General features: G+C 34.7%; 1 protein-coding gene across 2 annotated transcripts; it reads right to left on the reverse strand.

The window, feature by feature from the left end:
* Positions 1 to 5,942: 5,942 nt before the first annotated feature.
* On the reverse strand, positions 5,943 to 24,647 carry LOC142336857 (adenosine 5'-monophosphoramidase HINT3-like). 2 transcript variants are annotated; one of them, XM_075385815.1, is made up of 3 exons: positions 24,286 to 24,647; positions 10,631 to 10,755; positions 5,943 to 6,355 (listed from the first exon to the last, which is right to left on the reverse strand). In XM_075385815.1, exons 1-3 carry the CDS (start codon positions 24,439 to 24,441, stop codon positions 6,169 to 6,171), a joined length of 468 nt encoding a protein of 155 aa, XP_075241930.1. In that variant the 5' UTR covers positions 24,442 to 24,647; the 3' UTR covers positions 5,943 to 6,168. The 2 variants fall into 2 exon arrangements, with proteins under 2 accessions (XP_075241930.1, XP_075241928.1); XM_075385813.1 differs by lacking the exon at positions 24,286 to 24,647 and adding an exon at positions 20,205 to 20,540.

The raw sequence follows: 24,647 nt of genomic DNA on the forward strand, positions 1-24,647 counted from the left end.
TTGGTTGAGTTGAATCTTTATTTGACGCTATTTTGACTTTGGTACTTAGTTTCATTTTTAAACGGTTAAAGTTTTTTGATGTAATTAATGTTTGTTGTTGCTTGATTTTGCAGTTTGTCTTGACTCGCTTTCTTGATATTAGCATATCTCATCAATGTAAGGCCTCATTTTTTACTCCATTGAGTTGTTTGATTCGCAGGCTATCTTTTCGTTTATACACCAATTTTTTTGAAAAATACTTGAGTTTTTGGGTTTATCTATCTCTTCCTCATTTGGTAGACAATTATGCCAAAATTGTGGATGAGCGGGGTCGAATCCTTATGTGCGATCGCACATTAGCGAGCATCCTTGTTGGGCTTCAATTCTCAACAAAATACTAAAATATGATTGTAGCTGCCAAGTACATATATCGAGCACTTGTTTCAATACTGACTCTCAATTTTTGTTGAAAAGCGATTGAAGCGTAAATATGAATGATTTGACTGTTTTATTGGATTTTGTTCTCTGACTACAGTTTTCGTCAATTGTATGCCGTCTTCTGCGACAAATTTGTGTTCTGTAGACATTTAAATCCTTGAAGCTTATCATAATGTGAAGCTTACCATAATGTGATCTTATGGTAATCGCAAATTTGAGATTTGCAAACGTCTCGATGTGAACTTTTAAAAACACAATTGAGACGCGAATCAAAACAATTTTTGCGTGTAGCGAATTTTTGCATAAAGCATCGGCTACTGCGCAAAAAATTGTTTGATTACAACACAAAACTCAGCCTATATCTTGATTTTATTCTTTTCTCTTTCAAATGGGCGTTACGATGGATGATCATTACCGCTTTCTCTTCAGTTTGTGTTGTGACTGTTTGGGTCAGTTGATTATTTAGTCTATTGCAAATCTAGAAAGCGGTATCTTTCCTCAAATTACGCTGCTTGAGTGATTTTTGCGCAACAAAACCGACTTTTGGGATTTCCAGATAGCCTTCGATTCCCTGAAGCTAACTACACCAATAGTTGCCGCACATTCAACATTTTTCTTTTTTAATCATTCCAACCATTTTCTTCGGTAGTTGTTGTTTGTCAAAACGTTTCAAACATCAAAACCTTATTGGCGAGGAGGAAAATCATTTAGAACCTCATTATTACCGTCTACCTAGTACAGAAAAACCTAGGTCTAGGGTGACTAAGATGAACACCAAAAACTTGCCATCATGCATGTTCAATGCTGCTTTAAATCAGTTTCGCTGAATTTTGGGAAGTGCTTGTAGCCTAAAATTTGAGGTACGGTTTTTTGATTGGCGTATATCTCCTAAAATACTTAACCAAACTGAACGCGAGCACTCGCATTTCGTTGACACTGAACTCATGATGATTTCACTATATGCTTGCTTCCTTGAGTCGAACAAAAATGTCCATTCTTGAACTTTTTGACATTGGGACCTCAAAATTTCAATACTGCAGAACGGGAAGCTAATATTTGAACAAGAGATCGTTCAATTATTGTTAATGGGGATTCTCCCCATGTAAATTTGATGGATGGTTTTCAGCTGTTTTAAAGGTATATTTTAACGAAACGTCAGACCATTGTTACGTTGCCTAATTATATTATTTCTCTTCTTAGATATTAGATTAGACCGACTTTTCATCTCTGTTCTATTTGCATCAGCTTAGCCTTACCTTAATCTCTGTAAATCGCGTTTCACTTCAGCCGTTATTGAAAAATTGGCCTGGACAACTACCCCATCTCGACTTTTATGGCGACCGGTGCATTTCGGGTATCTACGTCCAGAAGAGTTTAAAAAGTTTAATTCAGACACAAGTATGCGTTCGCTACCATTAAATTGTTAATCTCGATATACAAATTTAGAGGGTGTTTTTTGAAGTGTTCGATGCTAATTTTAGCTGTGTAGGCGAGGTCTTTGACGATTTTGTACAGTACATTACTTCTGTAAAATCTCGTAGAGTGAGCCAGTTTTGACCTAAAACGATGAAATAAGCCTTGAGCAGAGCTTCCAAACGATACAATTTATGTATCGGTTTGCTCGACCAGATTGGGAGTTTTGCTCAGTAAATGTACCACTACTTTGCAAGTCGTTGAGAAGATCCTCCGGTATACAGCAAGGACAACGTGTCGAAAACCTGATTTCAGGTATACACTGTATTGGGTCAGCCTCACTATGACCCTTTGGTAGTTTTAGCAGTGTCATTTCGATGACCAAATTTTTCGCGTTAAAATTAAAAATATGGGGCCAGTCATATTGACCCTCTAGGGTCAGTGATATCCACTCACTGGGCCAGTCATCTATCCCACTGGGCCAGTAACTTCAATCCATTGGGGTCAGTCATCCCGTTTCGGGTCACTCGTCCCGGGCGTTTCCCAGTGGTTCCGCTCTTCTCCGGTGCAAAAGGCTTGATGCCAGTTTGTTTTCCTGTTCTTTGTTGTGTTGTTTATACAAACAAATTTAATCTTTTTCAAGTTCTGTTTGCTTGCATGTTGACCCTTTCTTCACTGCTGCTCTCGCTGCAGTTCCTGATGAGCTTCTGCTGTTTTTTTTCGGCTGGTTTTGAATCAGCAGCCAAATTGTGTTGGTCTCCTTCGCGGAGGTCTGGTAGGTTGCCCAGATTTTTGAGAGAGCAGGAGTTAGCGAGCCACGGGTTTGAGTTCTTTCTTTTCTGTGCTCTCAAATTCCATTGAGGCTTCTGAGAAAAAATTTAGTCGGGTCAAGCAGCTGCTCACTTTGAATGACATTGCATTGGTATAAAACGGTGCCCATATGGATTGTAAAACACCATGAAATCCTACTCTTGGTCCAGTAGAAAAAAAACAAAAGCTTATATACTGAATTCTGTGAATAGACTTTCTCTTTTTCTACCTATTTCCAGCCTTTAAAAGGCTAAAATACTGAGTTCTGGCTGTGAAAAAATGAATGAAATTTACCAGTAAGAGTCTAAAACACCAAAAACAGTGCGCGAAACTCTCTAAAATAAAATATAACTCATGTTTTCAGTCTAAATTTCGCTCATTTCATTATGAAAAAAAAAGAATTTTTAATCGCGCTACGGAGGAGTTGAAAGTGAACCCTATCGATATCCCCCATTACTAGAATGTGAAGTCTAAAACACTGAAAAAACGGTGTGGGCAGTATTCCCACAAAAAAGTTAATGTCTTTTTGCTTTCAAAATAGACCTTTTACGCGTAAAATCTATCAAAGTTGATTTTTTGGCCTCTGTTGTTAAAGACCTGTTGGTAATCAGTAATAAATGTCTTTTATATCAGACCGAACTAGAGTTATGTGCGGTTTGTTCCAATGAGACATAAGTTTTCTTTATGTTCCCGACCTACTGGACATCAAAAACGGATGTGTTTGGTTCCAGAAAAAACCAACGTTTGGCTGTGTTTTTGTCCACTGAAACAATTGCGCTCCAGGAGTTAAAAAATCTCTCAACAGTAATCTGTTTTTCGAGCTATTGGCGATATAAGATATTTAAATTCCTCCATATTTTGTCTTTCCCTCGGCTGAACCAACTTATTGCGAAAAATGGTGTTTTAAAGGAATGTTGATGTTTGGTAAAAACTGATGTTAATTTTTTTTGATACCGGGATCTTGATTCCAGTTTACCTCTAGTAAAACTTAACCCATGAACTTTAGAGCAGCTGCCGATGAATCTTCAATCAGTTCTTTCTCCTCATTAAACTGAAAGACAACAGAATACAAAACAATATCTAAATTGTGAATCCCTTGGTTTTATTATTTGGGGAAAATTCAAACCAGCGGTGAGATTGTGACCATTAATCCCTGAGTATCAGGGAACGCCACCAAGTGTGAGCTGCGACCACCCACAGGTCAAAGCGGGAACACCCAGCCATGGGTGTCAGGGTAACTACCATTTAAAGGTTAGTTGAAATTGTAATTTTTTCAAAAACGTAGGTTCGCTCAGCTCAAATAAAACGGATCTCTACTTCACAGACAAGCGTGTTGCTGTGTTCGGCGAAGCCATGAAATGAAAATTTTGTTTAATTTATCAGTCACGCTCATTGGTAAAGGCAGAGACGACCGCAAATAAAAGAGAATTAGGAGGATCGAACGGATACGAAATCTAGGTAATACTGATGAGTGGCGATAAGATCGGCACTCAATATCCGCGGATTCAAATCGAATTTTAACTAATGATTCGAATGAGCTTCTGAAGACAATGCGACACAAACAAGGTGGTTCTAAATCGAACTAATGACTTAGTATCAAAGCTGAGCAATTGGCAGGGACTCTGCTATGCAAATTCGCAACTCTTAACCTGATTCGAGAGAAAGAACATTAAATCCCGCCATTCCATCGAAGAAACGGAAACTTTCTGAAGGCGTGATCCTCAACGGCAATGAATAGCAAACGAAGTGAAAAGGATGAGTATTAATTTGTTCTTAAAATGAACAGCAATTTGATTTGTTTTTGATGTTGAACATTGTTTGATTGATGTCTTTTCTTATAGCACTTGCACCCAACTTTTGTTATTTGATTGTTAGCAAGATCCCAAGTCATAAAATTAGAATTTTTCCATACATCCAATTGGGTGGCTGTCGTTAGGTAAGTTAAATCGTTGGTCCGATTGTGCGGCTCTAATAATATCAGGTATCAAAAATCTGAGCTGGTAAAACATTAGGTTCAGTTTCCACTATTTCCTCTAGCCGATGGTGTGGCTGGAGGATAGGGGCCCTGAAATTTTGTTCAGACATCCGATTGGGAGGCTGTCTTCAGGTAAGTTTAATCGATGAGCCGATTTTTCGGCTCCGAGATTGTCAAATATAAATATACTGTTTTTAAACAGAGGTTGACTGACTAAAAAATTATCAAATAATGGATGTAAAATTCTGAAGTGAGAAATCATATTTGGAGCCGATTGAGTTGCTGGAGGAGTAACTAAGAAGTAATCGTAATGCGGCATTGCGGTTAGTAGACCAAATCTATTTTACTTGATGGGTAGCAATTTTCGAGCGCATAGATTCTAATTGTAGCTCAACGATTAACTGCACTTGTATTTAGTATATAGAAAAACTGATACCAGATGTCATACAGTTAGCTCAAGAACACCAACTGTAAAAAAATCCCCTTAAAAGTCGACTGCGTCGCATCAAATGAACAAACTTTTGTTGATTAGGTTTATAGGCAGAAACTTTAATGTTCTACTGTTTACATCAGCAGATTGTGGCGTGATGACCATAGCGTTAGGTATTCTGAGGCATCCAATTGATTGATTCGGACATTAAATTTCAGCTTGTTTATGACGCCAATTGTTTGACGTGAGGGGCTTTCATCTGTGTAGTAAAATTGATTTATTCTAGTTACTTTTTGTGTTCAGAATAATTCTTATCGCTGAAGTACTGGAAAGGACCAGGAAGGAATACCTGAGAGGATATACCTGTTTTCTTCTAGTTGACCAGTGACGTGCAATAGAAGATACAGTGGTAACCCTGTACCCGAGAGACGCTACGAAGGACTACGTTGTCATAAAACAGATCTTAAGCTGCCTGACAAATCAATATGAGGACTTGAGGTCCTTCAAGTCGTGAGTCTATTGCAACAAATAGAGGTTGAGTTACGTCAGGCAGGGAGGGATTCAACCATATAATTTCTTGTATTGCAGACAGGGGGGGGGGTGTTAGGATCCCCCTACCAGAAATACTTTGTTCCCCTGCAAGCTTGTTTTTTTTGTGAAATGCAACTTCCATTTTTGAGAGTTTCAGAGAAACTTTCTGCTATTAAGCTGCAGCTTAACAACATTTCATTTCACAACAGAAACTGTTTTCCAGAGGTAAAACCTGCAGTTATACGGCAATTCAAGATGTTGAAATGTTTCTTACTGAAGGAGATAAAATTGCTTCTGTGATCTCGGTCTTTGCGTCAACACGTTCCTATTCATCTTAGGAAACTCCTTGTCAGAAGATTTAAAAACTCGGGATGCAATATTGTATGCAAAGGTTTTTTTACAACAAACGAGCATTAACAACTCATTTTTATTGACTTGGCTTTTTAACCAGAGGCGTTAGGAGCAGGAACGTTTTTAAAATTATTCAAATAACTTGATGGGAAATTTGGGTTCCAAAATTTTAAGGAACCCTATAAAATACAGATTTTCCATGTAGCGAAATATGTCTCCCAAAGAAACAATTCAAGCAGTTTCAAAGTTTAGCTTTGTACAAAGTGTCGATGACTTTTTGTGGATGTCTGAAGAAGAAACTGTCGTGGCGGTACTTGTGTTTCTGTAGGAGGGGAACACGTGACTTGGGGTAGATCACATGAAGGTGTAAGTGGCCAACTGATATGAGAGGAGGGTAGTGGAATCCAGTTAGGACATCTTTAGACACTCTGAAACAAAAGTGAAATAGAATCAATCTACTTTGACGCATGGATACAGAACTTTGTCGTAATTTAGAAAAAAATATATTTTGGTTTGTAAGCAAAAAAGAAGCCAGTAACCTGTAAACCAGAGAACTGTTAACTTAAATTTATTATTTATTAACAGTAATTAGCGAAATCCATGTTCAAAATACACAAAAATGTCAAGTGATAATTTGACTTTTTTGAGTATCAGTAAATTCTTATTCCAAAAATTATACAAAACACTGAATAAAAGTAATCGGTAATTAATCTTGATTGCATTTTAATCAAAAGCTATTATAGTATAAATAACAAGGAGGCTCGGTAATGTGCGATCGCACATAAAGTTCCGACTCCGCTCATCCACAATTTTGGCATAATTGTCTACCAAATGAGGAACAGATAGAAAACCCCAAAAATTAAAGTATTTTCCAAAAAAAATTGGTGTATGAACAAAAAAAAGCCTCCAAAGCAAATAACTCAGGATAGTAAAAAATGATGCATTAGATTGATGAAATATGCCAATTTCAAGAAAGCGAGTCAACACGAACAGCAAAATCAAACAGAAACAAACATAAATTACAACAAAAAATTTATGTCCGTTTTAAAAAACAAAAACTTAATAACCAAGTCAAAATAGCGTCACATAAAACTGAAATTAAACAAAAAACTTGTAATTTAGCAAAAAAAGATATGGGACGAGTCCATAATGAGTCTTGGTAACAATTAGACAATAAAGAAAAAAACAGTAAAGTTCAAAAATTCGCTTATTTAAAAAAAACAATAACTTCAAAGTAATGAAAACCATTAGAAATCAACTAAAATATCCCTTTGGTTTACAATTACCAATGCGTCCATAGAGCGGGATTAAGAAGTGTCGGTATTCAATTTTTTATGCGGTTAAAAAGAACAACAAATAGACAACAAACAAAAAATCAGTTCAAACTTGCCAGAAAACACTTTCGAAGCAGTTAAGCCATAACTTGGCCCTCAAAATAAGTTTGATTGCACCTTCTTCGAACACCGATAATGTATTTTGCGACCTCTTATTAATTAATCTAGGTAACAATAGACAATAAAGAAAAAAGCAAAATTAAGTAATACTTGTTTTTTTTTTAAAAATATTTCCAAAGACATGAAAGCCATTAATAACAAAATGAAAACGTGAAACAAGGGCAACTTGAAGATATAAAAGTAAGAAATCTATTACTATCAAAGCCAGAAAACAGAACTTAAGGTGTAAAACCTCAATGAAGATTTAATTTGAATTCAGTAGAAAGAAGAAGCATTCCTTCATTGCTGACACTAAGCCACAAGTTGACCAAATTTAAAATCAATTATTTTTAAAAGTCAAAACGACCATAAGCTTTCAAGTAAAAAACTAAAAAATTTGCAGCCAATTTGAAGTGAATGGGACCTATCAGTAGTGAGCTTTGAATTGAAATGTTCTGTTATTTTATCAATATATAAAAAAGATCGAACTTTTTTTTATAAAAAAGACCCGACTGATTACAATCCAAATAATTTTTGGATTGTAACAGTCCAAGATTGGTCTAAAACTAGCTCTGCTAATGCTGTTCGTCCATTAAAACATTTTTATAGATATACATTATAGATATAGATATATTGTAAAATAAAAAAAATCAAAAATAAATACTGCGTTTTTGATAATCAATGAGTAAAGGTAGCAAAAAACGGCAAAAATTTAATTACGGAGCACTCAAAACGGAAGTTAAAGTATAAATAGACCCCCTTTTGATTCTGTAAAGATTCTGTTAGTGGTGCTTGGGTGTGTACTTCCTGCAAATTTAATCAAAGTGGACTAAAGAAACTTATTTCGTGCTGTTTTTGATGAAGTCTGAAATTTGAAAAATTTAGCCAGAATTTTTAAAAATTAAAAAAAATAGCCGACAATATTTTTTTGTTTTAAAATTAAAATCAACAGCCCTTTCTTGAAAAAATTTAACAAATTTTAGCAAAATTAGCGAAATTTTAGTAAAAAATTTCGGAAAATGTGAATAAAATAAACGGAATTCACTCTATTTTCTCAAAAGTTTAAATCTCGATAACTCCCAGTAAAAAACGAAAATAAAAAATCTTCAATTCCATATTCTACGTCGGAGAAGCTTTCTAATGATACCCGTCTCAACTCTCTACGATGAATATATCAATCGGCCAAAATTGTATGAACAAAAAAACCCATTTGAGTATATAGTTCCTCCCCTTTAAGAAGGGTCGGAACAACAAGTACTTATTTCTAAACAAAACAAGCAATCAAATCCTTGTGAACTTGAAATCATGTCGCTAGATCAAATTGTCGCTAATAAATCAAACAACATAGCCGGCAGATTGCCGGAATAGCTGCGAAAGAACAGACCTGCGTGCCATATAATAGATAGAAACAGATACAGATCTAAACTGAAAAAAAAAATCGACGCCGCTCAAAAAACTAGGTAAAAAACATTCAGCGATGAATTAATAAAGCTTGTTATAATTCATTCCACAGAAGCCTCTTATTAGGGACCTTTACTGCACATATGAGTTCCTTTGACCTTAACCAAATTCAAATTAAACTTAAGTTTTAAAGTGAAAAGTCATTTTATTGAGTGAGGTAAGTCACGTATGATCAAAATCTAATCACGCAAATAACCTAAAAACTTTCGCTAAAGCGAGTGAGAAATGACGTCACGCGCGCAAATACCGTTAGTGAGAGGAAGAAGTCATTCAGAAAATTTGACTTTTTCAGCTTTGCTGTGTGAATAAATGTAAAACGAAAAAAGAGCGTCAGACGACGAAACAAAAAAAAACCAAGAGCACCGCAATATAGCTACGCTCAGCTTACAGCTTCGCAGCTATAATAATGATTTGAATTTTGTTTACGAAGGTCCTGGAATTGTCCTTCTCCGTTCCCACTGGACTGAATTAGTGGTCCAAAGCTAAATATAGCCAACTGTGACATCATATGAGTTGCACTCAAGACTTAAAAAACGCTCTGCAGGATGACAAAAAGCAAAACAATCAATTACAAAATAAAATGTCCTAATCAGAAATCTTCCCACTACTCCCGCTGCATACTTATCACGAATCTCTTAACGAAAAAAACTAGCTTGTCGAAAACTAGCATGAGTTGAATTTGGAATACAAATTGGGCCTCTTGAAAAAACTTTTTAGTTTTCATTCACAAATTTGGCGTTCAAAATAAAACAATAGCCGCGATAGATGGCGTTCAACTAAAGAAATAAGATACAGATTGACCAGAACCTAATACTCAAGAATTAGGGCAAATAAGTTTGGCACTACTTAGATGCACACTTAAATGTTCCATAAGTGAGTTCAGAAGTCATTTTTTTGAGTGAGGTAAGCCACGCAATTGGCCTAAAAACAGAAATGACGTCACGAACACAAATTTTAACTGCAAAGCAGTGCAAGTCACTGACGTCATTGAAAAAGTCAATTCCAAGAGGTCAGGGTAAGACAAAACAAAAATCTGTCAGACGATAAAAAAAATAGGAGCGCAATAATAGCCGCCTGGGCCTGGAATTGCTGACGCAGCTATTAAAAAAGTGATGAAGTAGGAAATACAATGCACTGCCTAACACGGACTTCGTGCATTATGTCTGACCACATCCACTGTTTGACTGGCAACTTCTTCACGAGGCTCCCCGTATGATCTTTCTAGGTTGCTTCCTTTCTGCATACAAAAACCATTCTGAGTTTTCAATGCGATGTGAAAATCACATGGCGGATAGTTTCAATTTTCAAATCTAACTTTTAGTTGACGTTCTCGTGACCACGAGAACGTCAACTAAAAGTTAACACAATAACTCAACAAATGTTATTAGATAAATTTGGTATTCGATCCAAAAAACAAACACAGATCTATATAAAACTATTTTCAACTCTTTAACATGGTAATAGCAATGATGTCAAATTTCAGAATTATACACGCTTTATAGTAAATTGAAGAAAACTCTACAGCCACGGTCTTCTCCATTCGACCCTAGAAGCAGTAGCCAGTGTTCGTCTGCACATGACATACCGAAAGTTTGTACAGCTCGTCAACCAAATGTATAGGAGTATTATGAAGAGCTATCATGATCATAAATAAACTAAATGCCTTGCAGATGACAAATCTCAATTGCACAATGCAATTGCGGAATGGTACATTCAACTCCATTTAGTATTAATAGCCCGGGGAATAAACTAAGTACCAATTTAGGTTTGCGGGGATAAAAAAAAAGGATACTATGCAAAACTTCTTACTCTTCGGTGGTGAGGGATGTTTTGTGTGAGAGAACTGCGAGGCCCTCTCTCCACATTTCGTCCACAAGAGAGGTGTGAACAGGTTTCAAACTCTTCACACTTGGAATATGTTCTATGGGAACAACCTAAAATAAAAGTCAACGCTCAGCTGAATCTTGAAAAACCATGTTAAACCTTAGTCACGTTCACAATCGTTAGGGATATAAATGAATTAAAAATATTACAATGAGTAAACTAACCAAAATTTATTTGTTCACTTACTGCGTTCATGGATAATCACGAAAATTTAAATGATGAAAATTTGAAGCCACGCCACGGAACTCTACCGAAATTTTTTTTTAGTTGGCAACAAAGTTTGAAAAATAAATCGTTTAGATTTCTTTTTAAGGACGCGTATTTATAAAAAGGCTAGGATAAAATTATATTGGCTAGGATAAAAAGCTTTTTAAGCAACTTTTTCGAAACCTCTCTGGATTGAGCTTTTTTCACGGTATCTGCTCCTACTAATTGCTTGATGAAAACGATTTCAGTTTTTATATTTATAACAGTCGAAAGTATTTTGCGAAATTCTATTTGACCAATTCAATGCAGGCTTTGGATTAGTTAAGAGAAAGTTATGACCAATATTTATATGCTAATCTGCAGTCCAGCAAGAAGCCAACAGGTAGCTTAATATCTGTAGCCTAACATCTAGAGATGATTCCAACGACGATAACACGTTTTTACTGTTTGTATAAGCTTAATTGCTTTTCTAAGATAATGATTACATACGTTGTTATCAACGACCATAAATAGTACAGAAGAATATTGTAAATGGCTCATCACCAAAGAATTGATCAAGTACCTTTCTTGGTAGGCAGTCTCTCAATTTGAATAAGCACTCAGTACTTTGTGGGCAATTTTCAAGAACAAATTTTCGGCTTCAGATTGATAGCTTAGCTCATTATCTATAGTTACTCCCAGATAATTCACTCTCTCTTCATTTTTTTTCAAATGATTGAATCCAATATCTTTTCAAATCCACTAGCTTCTAGCTTTTTCAAGTAATTTCATTGGACAGACAAAGTGGATTCTTCTATCAGCAGCCTCAAAAATTGGCCTGAGAAAAGTAAAAATTCGTGTTTGTCATATTTCAAAAAGTAGCAACATTGATACCAACTCAAAAACTTAAATTAGTACCTCTCAAGCGACAAGCTCGTGGGGTGGGGGTTCTGGTCTTCAGATTAACTCTAGATGGATACTGTCACTAAGGGTGTTCAAATGATAAGATTGAAGAACAATCTGGAGGCTTTTAATGAATTATGTTATCCAAGCTACAAAAAAACTCAAAAGATTTTAACCGATTGCTCAATTGGCGTTCAGTACTTAACTGGCAACAACTCAGTTCAATACCTTAAAAATGCCAAAGAGAAATCTAGAAAAACTCCAAATCAAAAGCAAAAAGAGGATAAAGAAGTTAAATCGGTCAAAAAAATCGTGCAGAGAAATTACACACAAGACTTCACGAATATTCACAACTTTGTAGAGCAATAAAAAAACAGACCTTCTGACACATATGTTTGAACAATCTAATAACAATGACCAACATTACCAAACAAAACCTGCAGACGAGAAAACCAGCAAACGTCAGAGACCGTTAAGAAATCAGCAACAAATGCAACAGAAAAGAAGACAAAGGGTAATTCTTCTTTCAAAAGTTACAAACACCAGACAAACTTAATCAACATTCACAACTTTTCTAATTTTTACCTCAAAATTAAGCGGCAACCCGTAAAACTAAAACCAGAAAAATTATTTGCAAAAAAACCCAAAATTTAACAGAAAAATAAAATTGAATAACAATCTATTTTCAGTAAGAACAATGAAAGTCCCAAATTTTGTTCCCTCGAGAAAATGTTACCAATTTTAAAATAACTACTTGCATTTTTTAGGATTAAATTCATCGCCCAATTTGTTGTAATTTTTTCTTCCAACAGCTGCAGAATGTTAGAATAAAGCAATGATTATATTAACTTAAATTTTCATATATTTACCAAATGACTTTGCCAGAACAATTTGCATAGATAGCACAGAGGAATGGCACGAAATGGCGTCAAGTACACATTTGATGTACCAACTTTTAATAGTACTAAGTGATGATTGCCTAATTTAGACCAAAAAGCTGCAAATTTTGCCATATAACGCCATATCCTCCTTTCTGGACGATATGAGATCGATTTAACTAAAATGTCCACCTTACCCAAACAGAAGAAACTGCAAACAAAAACAAAGTTATTCTTTCAAAGGACATAAGCTCCGCGTATAAATATACTCAGTAATTAGAATTACCCCACTTGTTAGATAAACACTATGAATAAGTCCTGGAAATAAAACCAAAAACTTTTCGTAAAAAGTGTTGGTCTATATTTCACAGAAAAAATTCAGTTGAGCAGCAACCTATCGTTACCAATAACATTTGCAAAAAAGAACTGCTGTCCAAGAAAAACCCTGAATTGGGCCAAAGAAGTTGAGAATAGATACCGCTAGAGCTCCAACAGTTTTTTGAAACTACTTTAAGTCTACCTGATTTCTTTGTTTTAGCGATGACCAGAGAAAACAAATATTGTAGAAATAAACGGCACGCCATTAAAAATTTCACCAAAATTTTAACAAATTCTCTCATAAAAAAATTATCTTTACGAAAGCATCCAGCATTGCGCTGAGATTATTTCTGAGAAACGAATAGAATTGAAATCAACATGATTAAGTTTTACAGAGAACCTTTTAGCCAACGCTTTGTTTATTTTTTGTATTTCACTTGCATACAAATTTAAATTTTTGTATTTTCATTCTAACAACCAGAAAACTTTTTGAAAAATTTAGTCGAAACAATTAAAACATTCAACTGTAACCACCCCCTTAGTAAAAACCCTCTTAGAGCTATAACACAGAAATCAATTGAACTCTCAAAGTTTTTGTTTCCACAAGAAAATATTGCAAATAGTTTGAAAGTTACTATTTGCATCTTTTCGGTAAATTCACCCCTAACTTTGTCACGTTATTTCTCCCCACTAGCTGCAGAAAGTTCGATCAAGGCTATGAGTACAGTACGTTGAACGTTCATATGTTCCAAAAATAAGTTTGTCGGAACGAATAGCAAGAATAGCACAGAGGAGGGACCAGAAACTATGCTAAAATTTTAGAAGAGCAGAACAACTGTTCAACTCATTTTAATGCGAAGACGATTAGACAAAGCGCTTTCGGTAGTATATACTCCAAATACTATATCAGAGCAAGAAATGAGCAGTTAGCAAACAGTCGCTTTCTTTTACACTGCATTACGTAATAAAATTTCAACTGCATTCTTAACTATGGCGCTGTATGAGAAACTAAACTCAATTGATCTTAACGATACAAATTCAATGCAATCATTATTTCATTAAAGAAATTAATTATCAAAAAGAAGAAATCAACCAACTGCGTAGAGGATGTGATCAACTAAGGACCGAAAAGGAGGAGCTTTTAAAGAGAGTTACTAAATTGGAACGTTATTCATCTTTTATGTGTTTGACTTTTCATGGGGTAGAGAACGGTGGTGAGTACCCGGTACACAAAATTGTTGAGTTAATCAGGTCAGTACAAATTCCAATTGAAACTCATATTGCGGCCTGCCATTACCTACCTGGGAAAGCTACAAGAAAATCCATAATTGTTAAATTTCTTTATAATCATCAGCGCGATTCGGTAGGGTTTAATCGCAATTCTTTTTTTGATCCGGTTTCTGGGGCAAAAATCCACATAAACGAGCGTCTAGCCGAAAGTGATAGAGACTTGTACAACTATTGCAGAAAAGAAAAAAATCTTCTTACAATCACGAACAAAAACCAAGTACGCGTTAAGTTCTCAGAAAACGATACAACTTGGTATCCAGTTGACAGTCGGCATCAAGTTGATTACCTTGTGGGAACTAATGGTAATACTGAAAACGAATGGGGTATGGAAACAGTAGAGATGTTGGCACAAGAACCTTATGTAAATAAGAAAACACCATCGAAAAGAAGTCGGCAGGTGGCTTTTCAATCACCTCAAGGAAGTTTTCAAAAGCATTGTGGCACAAAACAATTTGACAAGCTGGACAGGTTATGCTGTTTGACTGAAAAAGTATTCAATTTGTGGGTTGAAAAAGAGTATCCGCCGTCCAAAAAAAGTACAAACTTGAACGATGAATGCAATAATCTCTCGAGTAATCAGAGCAGTGAAGAGAATCCGATTTAGTCTTCATACATCATTGATTGTCATACTAAAAACAAAAGCCGAACTTTTTTGGGTTTAAACATTCAGTCTGTGAGATTCCATCATGCTGAACTAGTAGTTTTCCTTGATACATTAGATCAAAAACCTGATGTTATTGCTTTAACTGAGACTTTCGTAAAAAGTGTTGGTCTATATTTCACAGAAAAAATTCAGTTGAGCAGCAACCTATCGTTACCAATAACATTTGCAAAAAAGAACTGCTGTCCAAGAAAAACCCTGAATTGGGCCAAAGAAGTTGAGAATAGATACCGCTAGAGCTCCAACAGTTTTTTGAAACTACTTTAAGTCTACCTGATTTCTTTGTTTTAGCGATGACCAGAGAAAACAAATATTGTAGAAATAAACGGCACGCCATTAAAAATTTCACCAAAATTTTAACAAATTCTCTCATAAAAAAATTATCTTTACGAAAGCATCCAGCATTGCGCTGAGATTATTTCTGAGAAACGAATAGAATTGAATTCAACATGATTAAGTTTTACAGAGAACCTTTTAGCCAACGCTTTGTTTATTTTTTGTATTTCACTTGCATACAAATTTAAATTTTTGTATTTTCATTCTAACAACCAGAAAACTTTTTGAAAAATTTAGTCGAAACAATTAAAACATTCAACTGTAACCACCCCCTTAGTAAAAACCCTCTTAGAGCTATAACACAGAAACCAATTGAACTCTCAAAGTTTTTGTTTCCACAAGAAAATATTGCAAATAGTTTGAAAGTTACTATTTGCATCTTTTCGGTAAATTAACCCCTAATTTTGTCACATTATTTCTCCCCCACTAGCTGCAGAAAGTTCGATCAAGATTATGAGTACAGTACGTTGAACGTTCATATGTTCCAAAAATAAGTTTGTCGGAACGAATAGCAAGAATAGCACAGAGGAGGAACCAGAAACTATGCTAAAATTTTAGAAGAGCAGAACAACTGTTCAACTCATTTTAATGCGAAGTCGATTAGACAAAGCGCTTTCGGTAGTATATATACTGCAAATACTATATCAGAGCACGAAATGAGCAGTTAGCAAACAGTCGCTTTCTTTTACACTGCATTACGTAATAAAATTTCAACTGCATTCTTAACTATGGCGCTGTATGAGAAACTAAACTCAATTGATCTTAACGATAAAAATTCAATGCGTTCATTAATTCATTAATGAAATTAATTATCAAAAAGAAGAAATCAACCAACTGCGTAGAGGATGTGATCAACTAAGGACCGAAAAGGAGGAGCTTTTAAAGAGAGTTACTAAATTGGAACGTTATTCATCTTTTATGTGTTTGACTTTTCATGGGGTAGAGAACGGTGGTGAGTACCCGGTACACAAAATTGTGGAGTTAATCAGGTCAGTACAAATTCCAATTGAAACTCATATTGCAGCCTGCCATTACCTACCTGGGAAAGGTAAAAGAAAATCCATAATTGTTAAATTTCTTTATAATCATCAGCGCGATTCGGTATGGTTTAATCGCAATTCTTTTTTTGATCCGGTTTCTGGGGCAAAAATCCACATAAACGAGCGTCTAGCCGAAAGTGATAGAGACTTGTACAACTATTGCAGAAAAGAAAAAAATCTTCTTACAATCACGAACAAAAACCAAGTACACGTTAAGTTCTCAGAAAACGATACAACTTGGTATCCAGTTGACAGTCGGCATCAAGTTGATTACCTTGTGGGAACTAATGGTAATACTGAAAACGAATGGGGTATGGAAACAGTAGAGATGTTGGCACAAGAACCTTATGTAAATAAGAAAACACCATCGAAAAGAAGTCGGCAGGTGGCTTTTCAATCACCTCAAGGAAGTTTTCAAAAGCATTGTGGCACAAAACAATTTGACAAGCTGGACAGGTTATGCTGTTTGACTGAAAAAGTATTCAATTTATTGGTTGAAAAAGAGTCTCCGCCGTCCAAAAAAAGTACAAACTTGACGATGAATGCAATAACTTCTCGAGTAATCAGAGCAAGGAAGAGAATCCGATTTAGTCTTCATACATCATTGATTGTCATACTAAAAACAAAAGCCGAACTTTTTTGGGTTTAAACATTCAGTCTGTGAGATTCCATCATGCTGAACTAGTAGTTTTCCTTGATACATTAGATCAAAAACCTGATGTTATTGCTTTAACAGAGACATGGTTAAAAGATAGTGACCAGCCTGACGACTATGATCTACCAGGTTATCAGACAATAGTGTCCGAACCCAGAAACAACGCTAAGAGACGATCTGGTGGAGTAGCCTTTTACATTAGAGATAATCTTCAATATACAATACAGGATACTAACACAGAAACTGAATGCTTAATTTTACAAGTGAAATACGACGAGAAATGTTTGCATAATTGTTGTGTGATTTATAGACCTCCGTCTTTGAAGTTACCTGATTTTCAACCAAAGCTGGAAACCATTTTACATTGTTTGAAGTTTTCAAAAGAGGAAAGTTTAATCTTTGGTGATTTCAACATAGATATATTAAAGAGAGAAAAAAGTACAAAAAATTATGAGAATCTTTTAAGATCATTTGATTTTCAAGTACAAAACTCAATGCCTACAAGGGTAACCAAAAATTCAAAGAGCTGTATTGATCATATAATCACAAAAACAAACATAAAAACTGAAACGCTAGCGACGACAATAAAGGATCATTTTATATTAACTGCTCAATTTTTTGTATCAAGCTTAAAAATTAAAAGCATTCAGTCATCGGTACTCATGCGAAATTTGAAATCAATCCAAACAGAAAAAGCGCTGAATTTTCTTTTTGTCTCAGACCAGAATATCCAAAAAAATTCCTGAGAATTTGAATGCTAATGATTACATGAGTACATTGATCAAGAAAATTATTGAAAGTTTAAACAAATTTGCGCCTGAAAAGGTGTTCGAAACATCTGATTCTCCTAAATCTGCAAGCTGGATTACAAATGAAATCAAAAATGCCATTGTAAAGAGAGACAAAATGTTTCAAAAATGGATAGCAGAGCCTACTATTGAAAACCAAACTAGATATAAACAAATACGGAACAAGGTAACTAACTTGATAAGAAATGGAAAAAGAGACGATAACTTCAAAAAACTAGGCAAAAATCCAAGCCCAAAAATTATTTATAGGACACTAAAAACTTGTAAAAGAAAGAACAATACCATCGATTTACCAAATCTTGATGACTTGAACGATTACTTTGTTTCAATTGGACCAAAATTATCTGCAAAATTTAATAACGAAAAAAGCAGTTGCAATATATGCAATAATGAAAAAACGATGGCACTTCATCAAACAAATGAATCAGAGGTTACAAAAATCTTGAGGAAAATGAAAAACAAGAAAAGTACTGGTCATGATGGAATCTCAAACGAAATTTTGAAGTGTTGTTCTCCCATTATTGAATGTCATCTTGCAAGAGCCATTAATTATTGTTTGCTAGAGCGTATTTTCCCAGATTCATTAAAAATAGCCAAAGTAATACCATTATATAAAAAAGGAAACAAGACTGACCCTGGTAATTACAGACCTATCAGTTTACTGAGTACAATAAGCAAAATTCTGGAGAAGATCTTACTTAAGAGGATGATGAAATTTTGTGTAAAAAATAATTTGCTAGCGAACAATCAGTTAGGCTTTAGATCTAAAATGTCATGTTTGCATGCAGTTGCCACCATAACGGAATATATTCGAAATGTTATTGCCAACAAATCAACTGGGCAAGCTAGTTTTATTGACTTAAGCAAAGCTTTTGATACAATAGATCATGAAATTTTGTTACTAAAAATAGAAAGATATGGACTCAGAGGTCCAATTTTAGAGCTATTAAAGAATTATTTAACTGGGCGCACCCAGTTTGTAAGTGCAGGATGCAAAAAACGACAGAAAAGCAAATAGTTTGTGGCGTACCTCAGGGCTCTGTTCTGGGCCTTTTGTTCATTTTGTATATCAATGATCTCCCCGCAGTTTGTAATGAAAGCACTTTAGTAATGTTCGCAGATGATACTACTGTTGTTAATGCCAGTAATGACAATAATTCGCCTCTACAAATGGATGTTGAAAGAGTTTCCAACTGGTTTAATACTAACAAATTAACAATTAATTATGTCAAAAGTGAAGCTATAAATTTCGGTAAACCCACAAAAGAAAAAGTAAAACTCAAGGATAATGCTCTAGATTACAACACATCTTGTAAGTATTAAGGAATCTACATTGATAAGAACTTAACATTCCGTGATCATGTTGATTTTGTTGTTAAAAACCTTAACAAGTTTTGCGGACTAATGTATCGGGTACGACATTTTTATCCAAGAAGGTGTCTTCTAATGTTTTATGACTCTTTTGCCAAATCGGTCATAACTTATGGTCTATTAGTCTATGGGAACACAAGCAAACAGAATTTAGAAAAAATTGATAGGGTACAGCGAAAAATCATTCGAGCAATTTTTTCAGGAAAAAATATGAATCCTTAGGTCTTACACTAATTGACAACAAGATATATACTGTATACGAACTTTACGTGATTGAACTTGTCAAAGAACTTTTTAAACAAATAAGGTCCGAATCTCCGCTACAATACATAATTCCGCAAAGTCTAGCAGTCATTAAAAAACAAACGAGATGGAGTTTAAGAGGCCTATTTCCCCCACCTGTTGAAGAACTTGTTGAAGAAAACATATAATTGGCTAAAACAACTGAATTTATTACCCGAAAACTTTCAAAACTTTAGTTTTCAGCAAGTGAAAGCACATATATCAAAAATAAGTGAGCTTTACATTAAAGATAATAGGGATGTTTTTACCCTCTATTACTAACTTTTAATACGCTTCAGCAAGATGACATCAATTTATTTGGATTATTAATTTTTTGTGTATATGGGCACAGACTTGAAGAGCAATTATGCTCATTTTGTGTCCTAATTGGATTGTAATTGGATGTGATGATTTGAAATGTTGTCCAATACTATCCAATTGAATTAACTATTCTATTCTATTCTATATGGCGTCAAATATATGTTTGCAACACCTTTTAAGTCTTTTAAGTGGTGTTCGTCTAGTTTTTACAAGACACTAGTTGAAAATTTCGACTAGTATGACAAAAAAGTTTAACTTCATCAAATTAAGTTTTCGTCTAATACCCAGTCACTATGCGTGAACCATTAATTAGTCTTTCAACCTTAAAATTAGGTTTGAGAAGAGTACTCGAGAGCTATGTTATATGCACAATTAAAAAAGTGAGGAATCATTCAATTAGTATGTCCAATTTGTTAAGTTTTCATTGCTCTACTCGCCACACACTTTACCTGAAAATGGTATGTAGAAGCGGGAGAGCGATCATTGAAGACTGCGACTCTGTCATTGCGTGAGATTAGTTTCTCTGGCTCATGGTTTAAAATAGCACAAAAGGGACACGACTCCACGCCCTTTGACTTGTCCAACGAAGATGAACTCTGACCCATCAACTATGACTAGTAGAACTAGAGAGCTCAATTCACCATATAAATTCTAGAACCCTTTCAGTACAGCAGTTTTAACCTGACCAGCTACTTCGTTTGCATTTTCGGGCTTGATTGCAATACCTGAGACTTCAAACATAGTTCACCTGAAATTAGGACATGACAGTTAACCGAGGAGCAGATACTGAACATTTCCGGAACTGAACCAGATCGTAAAGACAAAGGTTTGCAGAAATTTATCTAGATTGGGGATGTTAGGCTGAATACTCCTTTTAAAAACTGTTATTATTGCTCAGACAACTTTGCTATCTTGAACTTCGAAATATACGATATCAATATCAAAATAAACAAAAGAAGAAGTCTCGTAGTTGCGACCTTGCGCTCAAGGTTAAAATCATTAAAAATCAAAATAAAAACATCACCTCAAGAAGTCACTGGTGTTAATTTACTCTTGCATTTCAAACTTTGAGTAACAAAAAAACAGCGGATATTCAGCACTACGAAATACATTTGTTGGTATTGCATCAGCAAAACTCAGTTAAAACAGAAATGGTTTTTCTTAATTACAGAACAAAGCGGCTTTTCGCCTGAGTATGGTCAGCTCTTAGAAAATAAGGAAAGAACGCGGATACGGCAAAATCTAACTCAAAATTGAAAGTAATATAGAATAGAAAACGTAAGGTGTGAAACGTGATTTTCATACAATTTGCTACGTCTTGAAGGAATTATAGGAAACAGGAACGGGATATACGGAAAAACATAAGAAGCCCCCGATTAGATCTCACAAAAAACAAACTATGCAAACAGACGACTATGATCTACCAGGTTATCAGACAATAGTGTCCGAACCCAGAAACAACGCTAAGAGACGATCTGGTGGAGTAGCCTTTTACATTAGAGATAATCTTCAATATACAATACAGGATACTAACACAGAAACTGAATGCTTAATTTTACAAGTGAAATACGACGAGAAATGTTTGCATAATTTTTGTGTGATTTATAGACCTCCGTCTTTGAAGTTACCTGATTTTCAACCAAAGCTGGAAACCATTTTACATTGTTTGAAGTTTTCAAAAGAGGAAAGTTTAATCTTTGGTGATTTCAACATAGATATATTACAGAGAGAAAAAAGTACAAAAAATTATGAGAATCTTTTAAGATCATTTGATTTTCAAGTACAAAACTCAATGCCTACAAGGGTAACCAAAAATTCAAAGAGCTGTATTGATCATATAATCACAAAAACAAACATAAAAACTGAAACACTAGCGACGACAATAAAGGATCATTTTATATTAACTGCTGAATTTTTTGTATCAAGCTTAAAAATTAAAAGCATTCAGTCATCGGTACTCATGCGAAATTTGAAATCAATCCAAACAGAAAAAGCGCTGAATTTTCTTTTTGTCTCAGACCAGAATATCCAAAAAAATTCCTGAGAATTTGAATGCTAATGATTACATGAGTACATTGATCAAGAAAATTATTGAAAGTTTAAACAAATTTGCGCCTGAAAAGGTGTTCGAAACATCTGATTCTCCTAAATCTGCAAGCTGGATTACAAATGAAATCAAAAATGCCATTGTAAAGAGAGACAAAATGTTTCAAAAATGGATAGCAGAGCCTACTATTGAAAACCAAACTAGATATAAACAAATACGGAACAAGGTAACTAACTTGATAAGAAATGGAAAAAGAGACGATAACTTCAAAAAACTAGGCAAAAATCCAAGCCCAAAAATTATTTATAGGACACTAAAAACTTGTAAAAGAAAGAACAATACCATCGATCTACCAAATCTTGATGACTTGAACGATTACTTTGTTTCAATTGGACCAAAATTATCTGCAAAATTTAATAACGAAAAAAGCAGTTGCAATATATGCAATAATGAAAAAACGATGGCACTTCATCAAACAAATGAATCAGAGGTTACAAAAATCTTGAGGAAAATGAAAAACAAGAAAAGTACTGGTCATGATGGAATCTCAAACGAAATTTTGAAGTGTTGTTCTCCCATTATTGAATGTCATCTTGCAAGAGCCATTAATTATTGTTTGCTAGAGCGTATTTTCCCAGATTCATTAAAAATAGCCAAAGTAATACCATTATATAAAAAAGGAAACAAGACTGACCCTGGTAATTACAGACCTATCAGTTTACTGAGTACAATAAGCAAAATTCTGGAGAAGATCTTACTTAAGAGGATGATGAAATTTTGTGTAAAAAATAATTTGCTAGCGAACAATCAGTTAGGCTTTAGATCTAAAATGTCATGTTTGCATGCAGTTGCCACCATAACGGAATATATTCGAAATGTTATTGCCAACAAATCAACTGGGCAAGCTAGTTTTATTGACTTAAGCAAAGCTTTTGATACAATAGATCATGAAATTTTGTTACTAAAAATAGAAAGATATGGACTCAGAGGTCCAATTTTAGAGCTATTAAAGAATTATTTAACTGGGCGCACCCAGTTTGTAAGTGCAGGATGCAAAAAACGACAGAAAAGCAAATAGTTTGTGGCGTACCTCAGGGCTCTGTTCTGGGCCTTTTGTTCATTTTGTATATCAATGATCTCCCCGCAGTTTGTAATGAAAGCACTTTAGTAATGTTCGCAGATGATACTACTGTTGTTAATGCCAGTAATGACAATAATTCGCCTCTACAAATGGATGTTGAAAGAGTTTCCAACTGGTTTAATACTAACAAATTAACAATTAATTATGTCAAAAGTGAAGCTATAAATTTCGGTAAACCCACAAAAGAAAAAGTAAAACTCAAGGATAATGCTCTAGATTACAACACATCTTGTAAGTATTAAGGAATCTACATTGATAAGAACTTAACATTCCGTGATCATGTTGATTTTGTTGTTAAAAACCTTAACAAGTTTTGCGGACTAATGTATCGGGTACGACATTTTTATCCAAGAAGGTGTCTTCTAATGTTTTATGACTCTTTTGCCAAATCGGTCATAACTTATGGTCTATTAGTCTATGGGAACACAAGCAAACAGAATTTAGAAAAAATTGATAGGGTACAGCGAAAAATCATTCGAGCAATTTTTTCAGGAAAAAATATGAATCCTTAGGTCTTACACTAATTGACAACAAGATATATACTGTATACGAACTTTACGTGATTGAACTTGTCAAAGAACTTTTTAAACAAATAAGGTCCGAATCTCCGCTACAATACATAATTCCGCAAAGTCTAGCAGTCATTAAAAAACAAACGAGATGGAGTTTAAGAGGCCTATTTCCCCCACCTGTTGAAGAACTTGTTGAAGAAAACATATAATTGGCTAAAACAACTGAATTTATTACCCGAAAACTTTCAAAACTTTAGTTTTCAGCAAGTGAAAGCACATATATCAAAAATAAGTGAGCTTTACATTAAAGATAATAGGGATGTTTTTACCCTCTATTACTAACTTTTAATACGCTTCAGCAAGATGACATCAATTTATTTGGATTATTAATTTTTTGTGTATATGGGCACAGACTTGAAGAGCAATTATGCTCATTTTGTGTCCTAATTGGATTGTAATTGGATGTGATGATTTGAAATGTTGTCCAATACTATCCAATTGAATTAACTATTCTATTCTATTCTATATGGCGTCAAATATATGTTTGCAACACCTTTTAAGTCTTTTAAGTGGTGTTCGTCTAGTTTTTACAAGACACTAGTTGAAAATTTCGACTAGTATGACAAAAAAGTTTAACTTCATCAAATTAAGTTTTCGTCTAATGCCCAGTCACTATGCGTGAACCATTAATTAGTCTTTCAACCTTAAAATTAGGTTTGAGAAGAGTACTCGAGAGCTATGTTATATGCACAATTAAAAAAGTGAGGAATCATTCAATTAGTATGTCCAATTTGTTAAGTTTTCATTGCTCTACTCGCCACACACTTTACCTGAAAATGGTATGTAGAAGCGGGAGAGCGATCATTGAAGACTGCAACTCTGTCATTGCGTGAGATTAGTTTCTCTGGCTCATGGTTTAAAATAGCACAAAAGGGACACGACTCCACGCCCTTTGACTTGTCCAACGAAGATGAACTCTGACCCATCAACTATGACTAGTAGAACTAGAGAGCTCAATTCACCATATAAATTCTAGAACCCTTTCAGTACAGCAGTTTTAACCTGACCAGCTACTTCGTTTGCATTTTCGGGCTTGATTGCAATACCTGAGACTTCAAACATAGTTCACCTGAAATTAGGACATGACAGTTAACCGAGGAGCAGATACTGAACATTTCCGGAACTGAACCAG

This window comes from Convolutriloba macropyga, chromosome 3, assembly GCF_964194025.1.
Source record: "Convolutriloba macropyga chromosome 3, txConMacr16.3, whole genome shotgun sequence".
Lineage (NCBI taxonomy): Eukaryota > Metazoa > Xenacoelomorpha > Acoela > Convolutidae > Convolutriloba > Convolutriloba macropyga.